The sequence below is a fragment of the Muntiacus reevesi genome, chromosome 18, assembly GCF_963930625.1.
Source record: "Muntiacus reevesi chromosome 18, mMunRee1.1, whole genome shotgun sequence".
NCBI classification, from domain to species: domain Eukaryota; kingdom Metazoa; phylum Chordata; class Mammalia; order Artiodactyla; family Cervidae; genus Muntiacus; species Muntiacus reevesi.
In genome coordinates this window covers 20,175,629-20,193,707 of record NC_089266.1, presented here as the reverse complement: position 1 = coordinate 20,193,707, position 18,079 = coordinate 20,175,629, and the positions used below count along the sequence as shown (strand labels likewise).

The 18,079-nt window shown below is 44.7% G+C and overlaps 1 protein-coding gene across 4 annotated transcripts in view; it reads right to left on the bottom strand.

The window, feature by feature from the left end:
• Positions 1–6,497: 6,497 nt before the first annotated feature.
• Positions 6,498–18,079, bottom strand: part of LOC136150042 (signal transducer and activator of transcription 5B) — a 75,057-nt gene continuing 63,475 nt past the window's right edge. For all 4 annotated transcript variants that reach the window (XM_065910791.1, XM_065910790.1, XM_065910792.1 and 1 more), the window contains 7 exons: positions 16,145–16,351; positions 14,896–14,990; positions 14,662–14,792; positions 13,631–13,801; positions 10,016–10,067; positions 9,601–9,708; positions 6,498–9,085 (listed from right to left, as the gene is read on the bottom strand). In XM_065910791.1, the coding sequence (XP_065766863.1) occupies positions 8,959–9,085; positions 9,601–9,708; positions 10,016–10,067; positions 13,631–13,801; positions 14,662–14,792; positions 14,896–14,990; positions 16,145–16,351 (891 nt within the window). In that variant the 3' untranslated portion in view covers positions 6,498–8,958. The remainder of the gene's footprint in view (positions 9,086–9,600; positions 9,709–10,015; positions 10,068–13,630; positions 13,802–14,661; positions 14,793–14,895; positions 14,991–16,144; positions 16,352–18,079) is intronic.

The following is an 18,079-nucleotide window of genomic DNA, read 5'->3' as shown; positions in this document are numbered from 1 at the left end:
CACATATTGTATATAAATGTTAGCGCTACTTTCCCAGGGCATCCTACTGTCTCCTTCTCCCTGTGTCTGCATGACCGTTCTCTACGTCTGTGTCCTGCCAATAGATTCATCAGGATCACTCCCTTTTAAAGCTAGGGCCCAACAGACACAACCTGTCAACACATGTTCTCAAGATAAATAACTTTACCTGGTAATTGGGGTCCCCACCTGTGTTAGTTTATTGGCTTTATCCCAGGAAACACAAACTTCTCCCATCTTTATGGCAGGAGATAGTTTTGCAGCTTGGAGTAAGGTGCTCTCCAGAGCTCGGCTATCCCCACTGCTACTGAAAAACTTGAGAAGCTGTGCTCAGGACGGGGTTCTTCTATCCCTCGTGAAGCCCTCTCTCCCCCTGTGTTCTCCATCTAGGCTCTCAGACACTCTCCCTTCACCCTCAACTGCCTCACCATATTGCACTCTCTCCTCTCACAACTGACCTTTTTAAAATTTAATTTCTTTCTTTCTTTTTGGCCATACTGCTTTAGGGATCTTAGTCCCCTGATCAGGGATTGAACTAGGGTGCTTAGCAGTGTAAGAACTGAGTCCTAACCACAGGACCACCAGGGAATTCCCATCACAGCTTAACTCTTAAAGTGTGTGATTCAGTGGTTTCTAGTGTATTCATAGGTATGAATGCTAACAGTCAATTTTTTAACATTTTCATCACCCATGGAAGTAACCCTAGGTCCTTTAACTATCAATCCCCAATCCCTTCCCACCTTCCACACCCCAGCCCTAAGCAACCGCAAATATACTTTCTCTATATAGATTTAACTATTCTGGATATTTCATGTAATTGGAATCATATAATATGTGATGGTTTGAGTTTGGCTTCTTTCATTTAACATGTTTTCAAGGTTCTTCCATGTAGTCCTTTCTTTTTATCGCCAAATGATGTTTCATCATATGGATGAAACTCATTTGATTATCCATTCATCAGTGGATGAACCTGGGTTATTTCTGCTCTTTGACTATTGTGTATATTGCTATTATGACTGCTAGTGTACAAGTTTTTCTGGGGATATACATCTTCATTTTTCTTGCATAAAAATGGAATGCAAGGGGTTCACTGTGTTCCAGTGAGTGAAATGGCTGGGTTGTATACTAACTGGAACTGTTAAACTGGTTTCCAAGGTGGCTTCACCATTTTACATTCCCACCACCAGTATATGAGGGTTCCAGTTTCTCTACATCCTTGTCAACACTTGTTATTAGCTGACCTTTTGATTATAGCTATCCTGCCCTCCTCATTCATCCATTTGAGTGAGATTTTGCATTTTCCTAATGACAAATGATGTCACACCTTTTTATGTGTTTATTGGCCCTCTGTGTACTTTCTTGGGGAAATGTCTTATCAGATTCTTTACCCATTTTTAACTGGACCACTTGTCTTTTTAAGTTGTAAGCGTTCTTTATATATTTTACATACAAGTCCATATATCAAACATATATGATTTGCAAATATGATTTTTCTCCTATCTTATGGGGTATTTTTCAATTTTCTTTCTTTTTTTTGACTTGGAGTAAAAAAATCTTTTTAAAATTTTTTAAAATTTTATTTTTAAAAACTTCTTTCTTAACTGGAGTATAATTGCTTTACAATGTTGTGTTAGTGTCTGGTGTACAACATGAATCAGCTATGAAAATATGTATCTCCCTCTGGAGCCTCCCTGCCAACCCGGATCCCACACCTCTTTTTATTTTCTTGATAGTGTCCTTGAAGCACTCGTTTTTAGTTGTATTTTTGTATTTACCTGCTGGCTCTTCCCTGCTGCACGCAGGCTCCTCTCCAGCTGCGGTGTCTGGGCTTCTCATCGTCATGGCTTCTCCTTCTGCGGAGCGCAGGCTCTAGGGCACATGGGCATCTGCAGTCGCGGTGCGGGGGCTGACTTGCCCTGTGGTGTGTGCAATCTTCCCAGACCAGGGCTTGAACCCGGGCCCTGCACTAGCACGTGGATTCTTAACCACTGGACTACTGGGAGAGTCCAAAATGTTTAGTTCTGGTGAAGTTTAACAACCTATTTTTGTCTTTTGTTGCTTATGCTTTTGGAATCCTATCTAAGAATATATTGTCAAATTTGAGGTCATGAAGATGTACCCTTATGGTTCCGTGGCTTTTACATTTAAGTCTTTGATCCATTTTTTTAATTGTAGTAAAATATACATAAGAGTTACCATTTTAACCGTATTTAGTTATCCACTTCAGTGTCATTAAGTACATCCCCATTGTTGTGGAACCATCACCATCATCTCTCTCCAAAACTTTTCATCTTCTTAAACTAAAACTCTGTGCTCATCAAACACTAACTCCCCACCCCTCCTTCCCACAGCCTCTGAAAACCATCACCCTATTTGCTGTCTTTATGAATCTGACTACTCTAGGTGCCTAATATAAGGGGAATTATACAAGATTTGTCCTTTTGTGTCTGTCTTATTTCACTTAGCATAACATCTGTGTTCATTCATGTGGTAGCGTGTGTCAGAATTTAAGGAGGGAAATATACAAAAAAATAAATATATATATATATACACACCATATTTTATTTATCCACTCATTCATTGATGGACATTCACTGTTTGGCTATTATGAATAATGCTGCTATAAACACAGGTGTACAAAGATCTGAGTCCCCCCTTTTAGTTCTTTTGAGAATATTCCCAGAAGGTGAAGTGCTAAATCATATGGTAATTCACACATTTACCTTTCTGAGGGACCACCATACTGTTTTCACAGCAGCTGCACTATTTTACGAGCCTACCTGCAATGTACAAGGGTTCCAATTTTTCTACATCCCCTCAACAGTTGCCGTTTTCTGAGTTTTTGGTTTTTGTAATAGCCAACCCAATGGGTATCTCTTTGTGGGTGTGAGTTGCATTTCCCTAACAACTGAGCATTTTTTGTGTGTTTGTTGTCTACCTGTGTATCTTCTTTGGAAAAATGTCTATTCATGTCATGTTCCCATTTAAAAGCTTTTGTTGTTGAAGGATTCTTTATATATTTTGGCTATTAATCCCCTATCAGACATATGGTTTGCAAATATTTTCTCCATTCTGTGCATCACCTTTTCACTCTGTTCACAGTGTCTTTCTTCTTTTTTTAAAGTACTTATTTTTTTGGCTGACTGGGTCTTACTTGTAGCATGTGGGATCTTTAGTTGCAGCGTGCGAACTTTTATTTTCGGCCTGTGGGATCTCTTTTCTTGAGCGGGGATTGAACCCAGGCCTCCTGCATTGGGAGCATGGAGTCTTAGCCACTAGACCACCAGGGAAGTCCCAATAGTGTCTTTTGCTGCACAATTAAAAACATTTTTTTGGCTGTGTCATAGTGCCAAAATGCTTAGTTGCAGCACTGTGGGACCTTAGTTCCCCAACCAGGGATTGACCCTGGGCATGGTTCAATGAAAGCTCGGAGTCCTAACGACTGGACAGCCAGGGAATTCCCAAAAGTTTTTAATTTTGATGAAGTCCAATTTACCATCTGCTGCCTATACTTTTAGTATCATGGCCAAAAAAATCATTGCCAAATCCCATGTCATGAAGCTCTGCTTTCTTCTTTGAGTTTAAAGTTTTGGCTCTTACACTTAAATCTTTGATCCACTTTGAATTGATTTTTATATATGATGTAAGGTAAGGTTCCAGATTCATTCTTTCACATGTGACTATCCAGTTGTCCCAGCACTCTTTGTTGAAAAGACTATTCTTTTCCCACTGAATGGTCTTGGCACCATTGTCAAAAATTTGTTGACCACAGACACATGGGTTTCTTTCTAGACTCTGAATGCTATTCCACTTATCTATAGGTCTGTCCTCCTGCCAGCACTACACTTCGTTGATTACTATTTCTTTGTAATAAGTTTTGAAATTGCTAAGTGTGACTACCTCAACTTTATTCTTCTTTTTCATTTGGTTTTGTAGGAGTGTATGGTCTGGTTTCCAGATATTTGTGAATTTTCCAGGGCTTCAGATGAAGCTGCTCAACACCATTAGTCATCAGGTATTTGAAATGCAAACTAGAACTGACTCAAGTCATATCACACTCCACTAGATGGCTGTAATCAAAAAGGTCAGAAAATAGCAAGTGTTGGCAAGGATGTAGAGGAATTAGAACCCTCATGTAAAACAGTGTAGCCATCTTGGAAACCAGTTTAGCAATTCTTTGTTTCTGGTCCAGGTAAACAAGTTTACTTGTTTAGTGAGTGGCATTATTTTAGTGAGTCTGTCTGCTCCCCATTTGCCCACTCAGTTACACAGTATGGAGCCTCTGATGTTGCTCCTTAGGTGAGTGCAGACCCGAGTTAAGCACATAATCACCCTAGGACAGCAGTGACTTGCAAGGATCTCTGTGTCTCTTTCCCTAACCACACCCAGCTGTTAACACTACACTAGATGCTGGCTGATCTGCCAACAATGTGCTGGGGAATAAATGACTCCACAAATTGATCCAAATGCAGGCTTCTTTGAAGGGATAGTTTCAAAGGTCAGTATTTGAGAGTTGTTCTGACCCCAAGAGAGAAAGTTCCTTCCTGCTTTATCTTTCCCCATTTCTAGCAAACTAGCCAGTTCAGTTTAGCCTCTGTCTCCAATGAAGCTATGGGTCTCCTGCCAATAGCCTTTCACCACAACCTCCAGTTTTTGAGAGCACAGTTAAGCTTGAGCTTGCAAATGGAGTCAGCTCCCTCTGTTTTAAACCTGCCTCTCCTCACTGAAGCAAAATCTCTGAGCCTTAGCTCTGGCGTTGTAGGTGTGATGATGGCACACTTCTGAGTGATGGGCCCACTTCAAAAGCTGAATGCTCAAACTTTCCTGGTTGTCCAGTGGTTAAGACTACGAGTTTCCAACACAGAGGGTGCAGGTTTGATCTGTGGTTGGGGAACTAAGATCTCACACGCCACAAGGTGCAGCCAAAAAAGGAAAAAAAAAAGCTGAGGGGTGGGGGTGATCAGCAGCCTCAGTCCTTCCCGGCCTGCCTCTCCCATGGTGGAATCACTACCTTATGGACCTGGGCAAATGTGATCTGGGCTCCAGGACTCTCAGCAGCACTGGCCCAAGGAAAAGTATCCATCCTACCAGAAGAGGCCAAGCAGAAGGGAGTACCTTACCTTTCAGCAGCATCACCCAGAACTTAGCATCAGCTACAGGGGGCTGGGGGCAGGATGAGAAAAGCTGGCATCCTGGCTTTCCCAGATGGTAACCCTCTGACTGGGAGCTATGAGGAGAGGGAGCTCTGTGTTCCTGGCTGCACTGGTCTGGAGTTTCTGTCCTTCTGGGTCTTGGTTCAAACACCACGCTCACTCTTCTTACCACATTTTGTATTTTCTTGAGTAAACATTTCTTCATTTGCTGCATACCCTTAGGAGACTTCACACGGGTGGGTTTAAGAAAACAATGGTCACCAGTTTCACTGCGGGGGTGGGTGTGTAGAGCTGTTCATGCTGTCACACCAGGAGTGGAACTCCCGTCACTCTTCAGTGCTCTGCAACTCAGCTTGTGTCCCTATCTTAACAGACTGTTCTTACCAAGGTCATCAACAGCCCCTTTAGTGCCAAACCCAGACAGTATTCCCAGTTACTATCTTTGACACTGTCCCCTTTCCCTGGGCTTTGTTAGCTGTAGCCTTTCAGATTTTCCCTACCTCTTCCATCATTGTTTTTTTTAAATCTTAACGGTGACATTTCTCTTTTGAAGATTTATTTACATTTGGGCTGTGGAGGGTCTTTGCTGCTGCAGGTTGGCTTTCTCTAGTTGTGGCGAGCGGGGTCTACTCTTAGCGGCGGTGCGCAGGCTTCCTACTGTTGCCGCTTCTCTTGTGGGGCACGGGCTCTGGGAGCCTGGGCTTCAGTAGTTGCAGCGTGTGGCTCAGTAGTTGTGGTGTACAAGCTTATTTGCTCTGCAGCATGTGGGATCTTCCTGAACCAGGGGTCAAACCAGTGTCCCCTGCATTCAAGGTGGACTGTTAACTACCGAGCTACCAGCAAAGCCCCCAGTGACACTTAAAAAATTTTATTTGACTGTGCCGGGTCTTAGCTGCAGCACACAGGATCTTCGATCTCATTGTGGCATGAGGGATCTTTAGTTGTGGCATGTGAATTCTTAGTTGCAGCATGTGGGATCTAGTTCCCTGATGAGGTATTGAACTTGGGACCCCCTGTATTGGGAACTTAAGAGTCTTAGCCCAGGGTCATCAGGGAAGTCCCCTGAACATGCTGATTTTTAAGGATGAGCTTTCTAACAGGAATAGGAGATAAAGACTATCATTCTAATTTTCAAAACCTCATGCAAACAGAAATATAAGAAATGCCCCCATTAGCCATCAAAGCTGGTGACACACACACGCTCTGAGGCAGCCAACGCCCAACTAGTTCCTTTTTTCAGAGTCACACTGATGATTTCAAATATTTCCCCGTCAAAACCACCCTATCTCAGCACCTGGCGGAACGAAATAAAAAGAGGACTCCATATTGTCCACTGAGAGGAAGTATTTATTGTAACATAAAATACACAATTATGTGACTATCCCAAATTGTACACAATACTTTTTTTGGGCGGCTATATACTAATCTGCGTCGACTAAAATATGTATCTGAAATAATTTCACAAAGTTTTATAAAGAAAAATTATAAAAAAGTATGCTGCTATTTTAAGTTATATTCACTTTTGGTCTCCCCCCTCACCCACTACAAAGCCCTGCACACACCGTACAGTGAAACATTTTGGTGACGTGTGTGTGTGTGTCTGGGGGCGAGCAAGGGGCTGAGGCAGTCGAGACTTGCCGTCGCCTCTCCTTGTGGTTTGCAGAACAGGGAGGAGAGAGAAGCTATATGCAGACAGTGAGCGCGCCTTTCAGTCACAATCTCTCCTATCAGGAGACACGGTCTCAGAAAACTGAGGACAGCTCAGGCGTGGGACACGCGCAGGAACCCCCAGGCTCCGGGCAGCCAGTCTCCTGGGCACCCGTTCTCCCCACCCCGGTGCTATGCAGCGAGAGCTCCGCCCTTGGCCCGCCTGGGGCCGCGCCAACCGCTCATCTCAAAGCATGTCACTCCCTGCCCCCGGGGTTGCTGGGGCCACCACGGTTGGCACTCAAGGTGCCTGGGTGACAGGGGCAACTAGGCTTCCTTTCCACCTTTCCCCAACACTCCCATCCTCGGCGAGGGGGCGGGGACGGGGAGGTGGGGATTTTAATCAAATCTTGAGGACGTAAGGGGCTGCTAGGTCAGTGCTGGTATCCATGGAGGGGTCAGCCTGGTCATCAGAGGCAGAGACAGTCTACTGCCCGGCATAGAAAAATATTGATAAATCAGTGTACGAAACTAAGCTAGGGCAAAGAGCAGCTTTTAAAAAGTCATCTTCCAATAAATATTTACTACAGAGAAATATTTTCCTTTAACATTAAAACACTGATAAATTCAGAAGTTAATTTTGTAAAAAAAATATGTTCATTTCCCCACATGTATAAAAATAATGTTTTTAGGGCCATTCCCTCCTGGGTGTGGTCAGGCCCTTCTTTTCGAGGGGAGCTGGGGTGACCTTACAGGCTTAAACCCCAAAGCTATACCTGCCTCCCCCTTTTCCCACCCGCCTGCCACAGCCCATTCCTTCTTTCTGGTGTAAAGCTATGGAAGAAATTTTGGACAAAATTATGCTGAGGATTTTTTGTTTTGCTTTGTTTTGAGCTTACCAAACTTCCCAGCAAACCTGCTGACTGCGTTTCCCCAAATTACCCCAATGCTGACACCCAGCACCCAGCCCAGGTGGGCAACACACAGGTCCTGGGTTCAGCCCACACTCTAGCCAGCTACTCCCCAAGACACTGTGTGTGGACAGTGAAGGGAACAGATGTGACCTGCGGCGAGTCGAAGGCACATGACCTGACGCAGGAAGAAAGAATTCTAATGTCAAATTAGGGCGAGAAGGGGAAACCGAGAAGTCCCAATTTAGACACAAAAACACGATTCAACGTTTGCAAAAAGCCGTCATCAATATGCCTTTAGAAAACCTTGCTTGCGCCTCTACCAGCGCAGAGGAGGGCGGGCAGACTGATGGTTGTTCCCGGGGAACAAGGCGACATTCTCAGAGCCCGTGAGCCAGGGCCGGGCCGCTCAATCCGGCCACGACATAAAGGACATCAACACTGTATGCTCTGGTTATGCGACCCCCTTGTCTTTCCTCTACTTCATCAAACGTGTCTGCACATGTGTACACACATAGGGACTAAGTGGCAATTCCACAGGGCGTGGGAGTGAGCGTGGGAAGTGGAGAACATAAGATGGGCTACCAGTTATTTAGAAAGCCACTGCCCACCGCAAAAGCCACGACTTCCCTCGCCCCAACCACTACTGTATGTCCCTCCTTTTCCCATCCCTACCCAGGAAAATGGGGACTGGGGGAGAGGGAAGGAGGGAGGACTGACTTTCTTCGTCACAAGGCAGTTTCTACGCTTCAGAAGCAGAGACAATCACGGGTACAGGTCAATGGCTTGGCAAACACAGTGACAAAAATTCACCAGATGGGAGGTGTCCCACCTCCCTCTGTCCTTCCCGCACTTGAAGAGCCACGAGTCAGAGCCACTGGACCTCAAGACACATGGCCCAGTTCCAGGTTCATGGAACTAACTGCCATCCTGCACAAGGTTCAGACAGCCAGAGCCTCTGTCTGCGGCCCCAGTGCCGCAGCTAAACTCTGGACAGCAAGGGGGAGAAGCAGCACGACGTGCACGCGCACACTCACACACACACTCGCACGCCCTTCACTGGTGCCACCACGCACAGAAACACTGAAGTCACAACTAGTATTCACACTTCACATTATGAGTATTGTTTCCAAAGAGAAGCGACTCATGGAATTAAAACATCCACAAAAGTAACTCCTCTGGCGAGGACGAAGAAGCTAGAGATGCGACGGGGCGGGGGGGGTGGGGTGTCACGACTGTGCGTGGGGGATCCACTGGCTGTCCATGGGTCGGCCTAGGAGCTCCTCCACACGCCGCGCCACGTCCATCGTGTCGTCCAGGTCGAAGTCACCATCGTTGTCAAGGACGGGGTCGGGGCTTGGGAGGAAAAGAGGAGAGGGTGAAGGAAGGGAGAGGCCAGAGGCCAACAAGGAGCAGCAGAGGCCACCCTGCGCCCCGCCAGGTGAGAGGCTCAGACTGCCTGTACCCTTGGCCCAGGCCTAGCGGGCAGCCAGTAAGGCAACCTGAACCCTGGGGTAGAGTCGTCTGCCAGCTGGTTGGACACAGTGACTCAGACTAAAATACCCAGCCTACCCAGCCTCAACACTGGCTGCCCGCACATACTTAAACCCCATCTGGTTCTTACACAGGGCCAGAAAAATCTCCACTTTAGAAGAGCGGAGCAGGTGACATTGCCCAACCCTGTTCGATACTACCAATGCGGTCAATCTCTCCCTCCCACCTGGGCATGTGCCTGAGCCCGCCTGGCCTGGGTGGTCTCAGACCCAGACCAGCCTTGGTGTCCTTGCCCATCAGTCCTCTGGGCACCCAGCCTGAGGCTGAGGCTGGGTGCCCAGTTCCTCCCCCCGGAGCCCCATGAGAACACAACCTACTTCTGTGGGTACATGTTATAGTGAGCCTGGGGGCACACGGCTGGGGAGGGAGCCTGGTCCATGTAGGTGGCGCTGCCTCCGGCAGAGTCTGCAGAGGCGCTCACAAACCTGTGGGAGGAAGCGGAGCCTTAGCAGGGGGGAGTGGGGAGGGGGCACTTTTGTGTCTTTCTCAGGTGTGGAAGGACAATGGCCACTGAGCCTGGGGCTCTGGATGTGGGAGCCAGGCCCTGGGTTCCAGTCCCCTCGTGACCAGGGCCCAGTTCCCTCCCCAGGGCTGGGCCAGGTGTGTGTGTGTGTGTGTGTGGGGGGGGGGTTAGGGAATAAGAGGGGAGGCAGTGGGGGTAAGGAGAGCCAGGTGGAGGCAGAGGAGGACAGAAGAGGCAGCAGGAGACCAGAGCTGGACCCGGACACTTACTCAGGGACCACTTGCTTGATCTGTGGCTTCACGTATCCATCCACTGCTTTAGCTGCCGAGCAGGGAAAATGATGATGAGAACCAAAGTTTTCAAATGAAATGACAATGCAGTCTCCCTTAAGAATCCCGTCTTTTCTTAGGATAAGACAGAATCACCTCATTTTCTCTTACGATTTGGTACAAGTGTGTCTTTCATTTCTCTCTCTCATTTCTTTTGGTCTTGTAGTGTGGCATGTGGGTTTTGATTCCCCAGCCTGGGATCAAAACCATAACCCTTGCATTGGGAGCATGGAGTCTTTTAAAATAATTAATTCTGGCTTAGTTGCGGCATGTGGGATCTAATTCTTTGACCAGGGCTCAAACCTGGGCCCCCTGCATCGGGAATACAAACTCTTAGCCACTGGAGCACCAGGGAAGTCCCACTAGCACATATTTTAATTCATTAGGAAGACCCAGGAGAGGAGAAGCCTCAATACTGACAATGGAAGTTAAGACAGCTTCCAAGTTGGCTAGGATGTGCTAATACATTCTTTAAACCATAAAAAAAGTAAACTTCAATACAAATCTAAATCAAGCATTAACTGCACACTCACTGTAAAAAGAAAATATATCTTCAAAAGTTTCAAGCTGCAGATACAGAAGGTCTGGCAACAAAACGAGGACCAACTTGGGAAGGTCACGACTGGACAACTTCCCAATCAGACAAGGAAGAATGCTGTCACCACTGGGCTCTAGAGAAACAGCCTCGGGAAGAACTGACTTCCTTATCACTGGAGGTATTCACAGGGATGGTGGCCCAACACTTGCCAGGGGTCGTGCAGAAAAATCTAAGCATCAGAAGGGAATTAATCTGACTCAAGTGTCCTGGGAGTTACTCTCTGAGCTTCTACTCTTTCAGGAAATGGAAAGTCACTCTGTCAGGTGTCTGCATGTTCTTTGTGTGGGTTTCTGTACTTGGGAGTCATGTGATGGTCGTGCCTCCCGGTGGGTGCCATTTATGCTGCATGGCTGGTTAGAAAAAAAAAAATACTGCTGCTGCAGTGCCTCACTCTTCACAGCATCCTCTCTGGGATGTGATAGGCTAGGCATCAACCGAGGGGATAAGGCAGAGTTACCTTCTCAAAAGGCTGGCTATGGAAATCCAGCTAAGGTCGGTACTAGGAATGTGATAAGTCTGAAGTCGGTGATGTCTTGTTTCCTGGGTGTGTGAGGAAGGCAACAAGTATGTCTTAACTATATTAGACAGCGAAGATTCCGTTGAGGTCAGAAGGATGACTCAGTCTAAGAGACTGAACCGCGCCATAGGTCACACATAGCCTGTTATCCTGACCTGCTTCTTCTGGGGCTTCTAATGTCAGTGGCTGCCTTTTCATAATATCGCATGCTTTTTGTGCTTTACTGTCTACAGAGAATTTTATAGAATGGCAGAAAAGATAAGAAACAAAGAAATGCTATAAAAATAACATTTGAAAACCTAGATTAGCTGGGCTCATAAAAAGAAGCAGTGGCAGGTTTAATCCAAAATACCACATAAGTCTAAAAATATTTTGGCTTAGTTCCCCACCTAGAAATATAACCAGGTGGGAAGGTATGATACAGAAGGCAGAATCTCTAAAGGAAAAAGGTCAACAGATTGGGCTATGTAGAAAATACACATCTTTGCACTTCAGCAAAACAAAACCTAAATGTTAAAAGAACCATGACACAGAGAAAAACATCTCTGCTATATATGATAAAGGCTTTATTTACTATATAAAAACCCTTGCCTGTCATTAAGGAAAAAGGAACTCCAAAAGAAAAATGAACAAGGAATAGAAACGTACAGGAGAAATACAAATGGCCAATAATGTGGAGGTTAAGAAGCACAGGCTAGACTGAGCTCAAACCCTGGCTTGGCCTTTTCCTAGCTGTGAGACCTCTGACCAGTTACTTTACTCCTCTGGGCCTCAGCTCCTCAAATGAAACCTGGGGATGGGAACAGTAGCTACTGCACAGGCCTGGCTTGAAGATTAAAAGAGAAACGATTTTAAATGTGCTCAGAAAAGTATCTGGTACACAAGTAAGTGTTCAACAAACGTTTGCTGCTATTATTACTTCATTTATTATCACTGTTATTATTGCCATTACATGAAAAGATGTTTTGAACTTATGAAGAATCAAAGAAATGAAAAATAAGAATTAAGATCTCATGTGTATGCCCTGACACGTAAGATCTCATGTCAGGCTGGCAAACAGGAAGCTGATGAAGAGACTCTATGCCTGGCAGGAGGAGAATGGAGAAACAGACACTCAGACAGGCGTCTATGGCAGTGGAAACAGACTCCACTTTCAGGAGGGCAATTCTGGAAAGATGTGTCAAAATGATTGAAAAGCACCTACCACGTGTCTCAAATTTGTCTTTAGGAATCTGTCCTAAGGAAACAAGTGGAACGAGATGCAGGTGCCCGGTTATCTTGCTATTAATCATCACAAAAAAACTGTGACTAACTTCAAAGTATCTTAAATAACCAACACAGAATCACCGTACAATGAAGTCTAGGCTATTGTTAAAACCATGCTGTTAGTTTATATTTACTAGCCTGTAACTCTGCCTGTGATGTATTTTTCAGTGGAAGAGTAATCAGGTCATAAATGATGATGTACGGTATGACCCAAACCCGCCAGGACCCGGTCCTTCCTGCTGCTCTGGCCTCGTCTCCTGCCATTTCTCCCCTGCTTATCCAGTTCCAGCCTCCCGGGTCCTCGTGAGATTTTCTAAACACGCCAACTTCGATCCCATCTCAGAGTCTCTGCTCTTGTTCTCTCGGCCTAGAGTGTTCTCTCTTGAGATCTGTGTGACCTCCTACTTCACTCAGCTCTGATGTTGCCTCCTCAGACCACACGTGTGAAGGGCCACCTCTCTTGGACTCCCTATCCCTTCGCCTTATTTGTTTTCATAATGGCCATCACTAAATAGATATGTTTATTTACTTGTTTATTGTCTTCCTTCTGCTATTAGATTGTAATCCCCACACAGGAAGTACTCAATAAGCCTCTGGGGACTGAATGCAGAAAACCCAGCTATGTGGACTGAAGAACATTTACTAAATTGTTTATGTGGATGAGATAAGAATGCCGTGTGATATCTATTTTCTTTTCTATACTATTCTGGAAAATTTTACAATAAATACATAATACTTTTATGCTCAGAAAGCAATAAAATCATCTCTGTTTTAAAAAACAAAATTTTACCTTTCTAATTTTGTTTGCTCTAAACTTGTACATTGTAACACACTGCAGCTGCTAGAAAAACACTATGGTGGTTCCTCAAAAAGTTAATCATATAAATTATCATATAAAGTAGTCCTTTCCCTTCTGGGGAAATACTCAAAAGAATTAAAAGCCAGGATTCAAACAGATACTCGTTCCCTTCAGTTTGATACTTGGGGCTGGTGGTGGATATGTTTTTTGTCTGACTAAAGAAAACAGCCTGGGATTTATATCTGCCCTGCATAAAGCTCAAACAGCAACCACTGAGTATTAACTGTACAGATTTTATACAGACACAGACACATATACACCTAAGACAAAGCCCCAAATCACAACAAAACCAAATCAGAATGCGAACATTGTTACCAGTGGCAGGCTCGCATGGAACTGGGGTGTAATACTTGGAGTACACTTCATCTTTGGGCCGGTCAGGAAACACGTAGATAAGGTAACTCAGGTCTCCCAGGCGGTCGGCCAGGGAGCGGATGGAGAAATCTCTGGTGGTAAAAGGCATCAGATTCCAAAACATTCTTTCCTCTAGATCAACAGACAGAATAATCATGGTTCTAAATATGACTTGTGAACAGGAAACCTTAAAACCCAAAGAGACTACAAATAAAGCTCTCGATGAAAACTGTTCTAATAAAAATCTCCATTTAAAAATAACCGTGGGTTGTGGATTAAGCAGTTTTAAGAGTCATGGGTAGATAAGCGGGTACCGCATACCCTACTTCCCTTGAGATTGAATGATCTCAGGCAGTTTCCAGTTCAAACAGCATTCTCTCCCTCCCTACAAGAAACTTGTTGCTGACTCCAGTCCCTGACTCCCTCTACAAAAGCACGTAAGAGAGACAGGAAGCGTGTCCATAGCCAGAGGGTGTGTGAGAGTTATTAAAAGCTATTAAAACCTTTAAGTTACCAAAAACAACCACGCTACTCTTGTTTGACTGTGAGGATCAGAGGAAAGAACTAATATTTTCAGATGAAAATGGTCAATAGCCGTAACCTTAGGTTAGGATAAGGGAGCAATAAAAACAGCATATTATTTCCATTCTAATGACTCCAAACGACAGAGTAATTCTTTACTGAAATAAGCCCAAGGTTGAATAATAAGGCAAAAAGTTCAAAGGTGAAGCAGCTGACACTTTGGGCAGGATACTGCATTACAAAGGTAGCTATCCATTTGTATTTCTCAAAATTAGTGCTTGTGTTTCCCATGATAAGACTTTACACCAGCTGCAGCTGTGTCATGGTTATCCATTTGTGCTTCCCATAATTAGTACTGGCCCCAAGGAATAATAACAAGTACTCAATGAACTGGTGGTTAAAGTATAATAATTTTGCAATGTAAGCACCTAACCAGAGCCAAGATGTCCGAAAAAGGGAGAGACACTCACGAGAATCAAACTTCCAAGCAATGGTGATGCCACCAATTTCAGAGTCACTGAACCTCAGCAGGAAGGTCCCGTCTGGCTTGTTGATGAGCAGGTCGTGGGCCTGTTGCTTGTTCACGAAACCCAAGATAGCCCTGGATCATAAAGGCCAAAGGGGCAGAAGCAGAGTGTGATGTTTCAATGCAAGAAGGAAGACCCTGCCACTCTACTGCCAGCTTAATAAATGACAATGCTCACCCATCATTCCAATGAGGCTTGAGATGTTTCTTTAACACTTCCATAACACCATCAAACCACTGCCAGAAAGTGTAATTCCGTCCGGGTAAATTCTCCTGGTTGGAGAGACAACAGTGAACCCAAGAAGGCAAAAGCCATGCTCAGGGTCTGATTGCCTGGATACGCTTTAACTGGACAAATTAAATGGAAAACATCCACACTGTTAGGAACATACAAATATAGATGCCTGCCTGAGTTTGACCAAAGGGTCCTACAACCAAAAAACAGTGCAGAGAAGAAAAGACGGGAGAAGGGGAAAACACCACAAAGCAATTACCAACACTCAGTGGGCCTGGCCACACACCCTCTCCCCTGCATCTGGGCTGACTAGTCCTTTGTTGGTTGTGATTGTGGCCTGTGACGAACTGCAGCAGCATCACCCAGGAGCTTCTGAGAAATGCAGAATGTCAGGCCTCATCTCAGGCCTGCTGCACCCAAGCCCACCCCTTAACAAGATGCTCCGGTGATGCGTAAACGTGAATTACATCAGATCGCACCACGAGGCTATAGGGAACACTCCATCATCTGGGTGTTACCAACAATTATCAGCCAAATGCAGTGATCTGATTCTGTTGGAAGGCAGGAGCCATACTGCAATGGCAAAGACAGAGCATGAAGGCCTCCTGCTTCTCCTAGCAAAGCTCCTCTGATCACCAGCAAACCTCTTAGCCAGCTGGTTGGCACATAACCGTTCAAAAAGGACATACTCAGAGACTATGAAATCCCTGAATTAGGGCACTTATAGTAAGTGGGGTGGGGGTGTAAGCAAAGAAATTAAAGTTCAATTTAAAATCAACTTAAATTTCCTTCATCAGCATCCTCTTTCTTGGACCGAGGGTTCCATGGGAGCCTGACTTTGCATTATGCATCAAGGAACATCAGAGAGTCAAGGGGACAGAGCCATGGAGCTCTAATCATCACAAAAGCTTTACTTCTCATGAGTTACATTACTGTTCACTTTGCTGTTTCCTTTACAAAGGAGAAAATGCACTGGCTGCATGCTAGTGCACCCGATTTGCTTAAATATTAAGCATGTAATTTTCTACATAAAATGTATGAGGTTGTCCATCTGTTCAGAAGCTTCCTAATATCACGGGCACATCACATTAGAGACCCGAGGAGTGCGGGCCTGGTGCAGGGAGGCTCCTGAGGGGAGCCTGGTGCAGGGTGCAGGGGCTGATCTAACTGCTGCAGGCGGCGCGTCCCTCACCCGGTTGAACTGGGACCAGGACACGGACATGCCGCTGTAGTCCTCGAGGTGGCTGCTGCTGCTGTTGAACAGCTTCTGCGCCAGGAACACCAGGTTCTCCTTGGTCAGGCCCCGGTTGCTCTGCACCTCGGCCTTGAATTTCATGTTGAGCGCCTCGCACAGCTGCGGCCACAGGACTTTGTCGGGCACCGCAAACGGAACCCTGCCCTGAGGGGGAGAGAAGCCAGAAACCTTAGGAGAAGACAGTCGCATGATTTATACCCTTGATGCGCAAGAGAAAAACACCAGGGACTGGATGGAGTTACAAACACTTGTTTGGCTGAGCCTGAGTGTCAACTCAAACTTCCTTGGGGTGTGCAGTTTCGTGAAATTCAGAAGGATCCATTTTATCTTCTTCACACACAACTTGGAAGGTAACCTCGTGCTTTCTGTGGGATTCTGTAAGTGAGCTGCTGGATGTGTCGTGTTTCAACAGTCATGAAAAAAAACATGACCAAAGTCTGGCTCTGATACTGGAAATTCAAAGGGAGTTGAAGTCTACAAGACTGGTTCTCTAGGTATATGGAGAGAATGTGTGTGTGTGTTGTGTGTGTGTTCATATATGTGTGCTCAAGTGTCATCCTTGCTCTTGACTCCTTCTGCCAAGAACGTGAGCTTAAAGTGAAATAACTTGTGTGGAAGAGTAGAAACTGTGAGCTGAAGATTTTACTGAGAAACAGATTCAGATATAAATTTATTAAAAACTGCTTTCATCCCATTCAGCCACAGTACTTCATTTTATTATAAATTGCTTTTGGAAAAGTCAATTCCTTCACATGATATAAAATTTAAAAAGCACAGAACGGTATACAGTGAAGTCACTTTCCTATCACTTTCCTATCTGTGTCTGCCAGCAATCTAGTTCCTCTCCCCAAAGCATGTAATCTAGTTTATTGTGTATACTAACAAAGATATTCTAGGCCTGTCAGCAAATATGTATAATTTTCTTTTCTTAAAATATAAAACCCACGTATTCTGCATCTCCTTTTTTTCACTTAATACTTTATCTAGAAGACCTCACATTAGCACATAAAGAAATTTTTCATTTTCTTTTGTGACTGCTAAATATTCTACAGTATGGAGGAACAATAATATATTTAACCAGATCTCCATTGGTGGACATCTATATATCATCCTTAAGTCTTTGGCTATTGTTACAAGCAAAGCTGCAGTGTATTCATCTCATTTCACATATAGGCAAATACATCTGTAGAATAATTCCTACAAGTATGTATTTGTTCTAAAACAGCATAATGGAGAGGATGTGGAGAAAGGGGAACCCTCCTACAGTGCTGGTGGAAATACAAATTGGTGCAGCCACTATGGAAAACAGGATGGAGGTTCCTTAAGAAAAACTAAAAAGAGTTGCCGTAAGATCCAGCAATCCCACTCCTGGGTATATAAGCAGAGAAAACTCTAATTCAAAAAGATACATGTGCCCCTGTGCTCAGAGAAGCACTACTTACAACAGCCAAGACACGGGAACAACCTAAACGTCCACCGAAAGGTGAGCAGATGAAGGTGTGGTGGACAAATACACAGGAGTGCTGCTCAGCCATTAAAAACAATGCCATCTGTAGCAATACTAATGGGCCTAGAGCTCTTCACACTAAGTGAAGTCAGAAAGAAAAAGACAAAAACCATATGATATTACTTATATGTGGGATCTAAAATAAGACACAAACTTGTTTATGAAACAGAAACAGACTCACAAAGAAAACAAACTTTAGAAAGGGGAGAGGGAGTTGGAGAGGGAGAAATTAGGAGTTTGGGATTAGCAGATACAAGCTATTATATATAAAACAGATAAACAACAAGGTCCTACTGTATAGCACAGGGAACTATATTCAACATCCTGCAACAAACCATCAGAAAAAAAAAATATATATATAAACA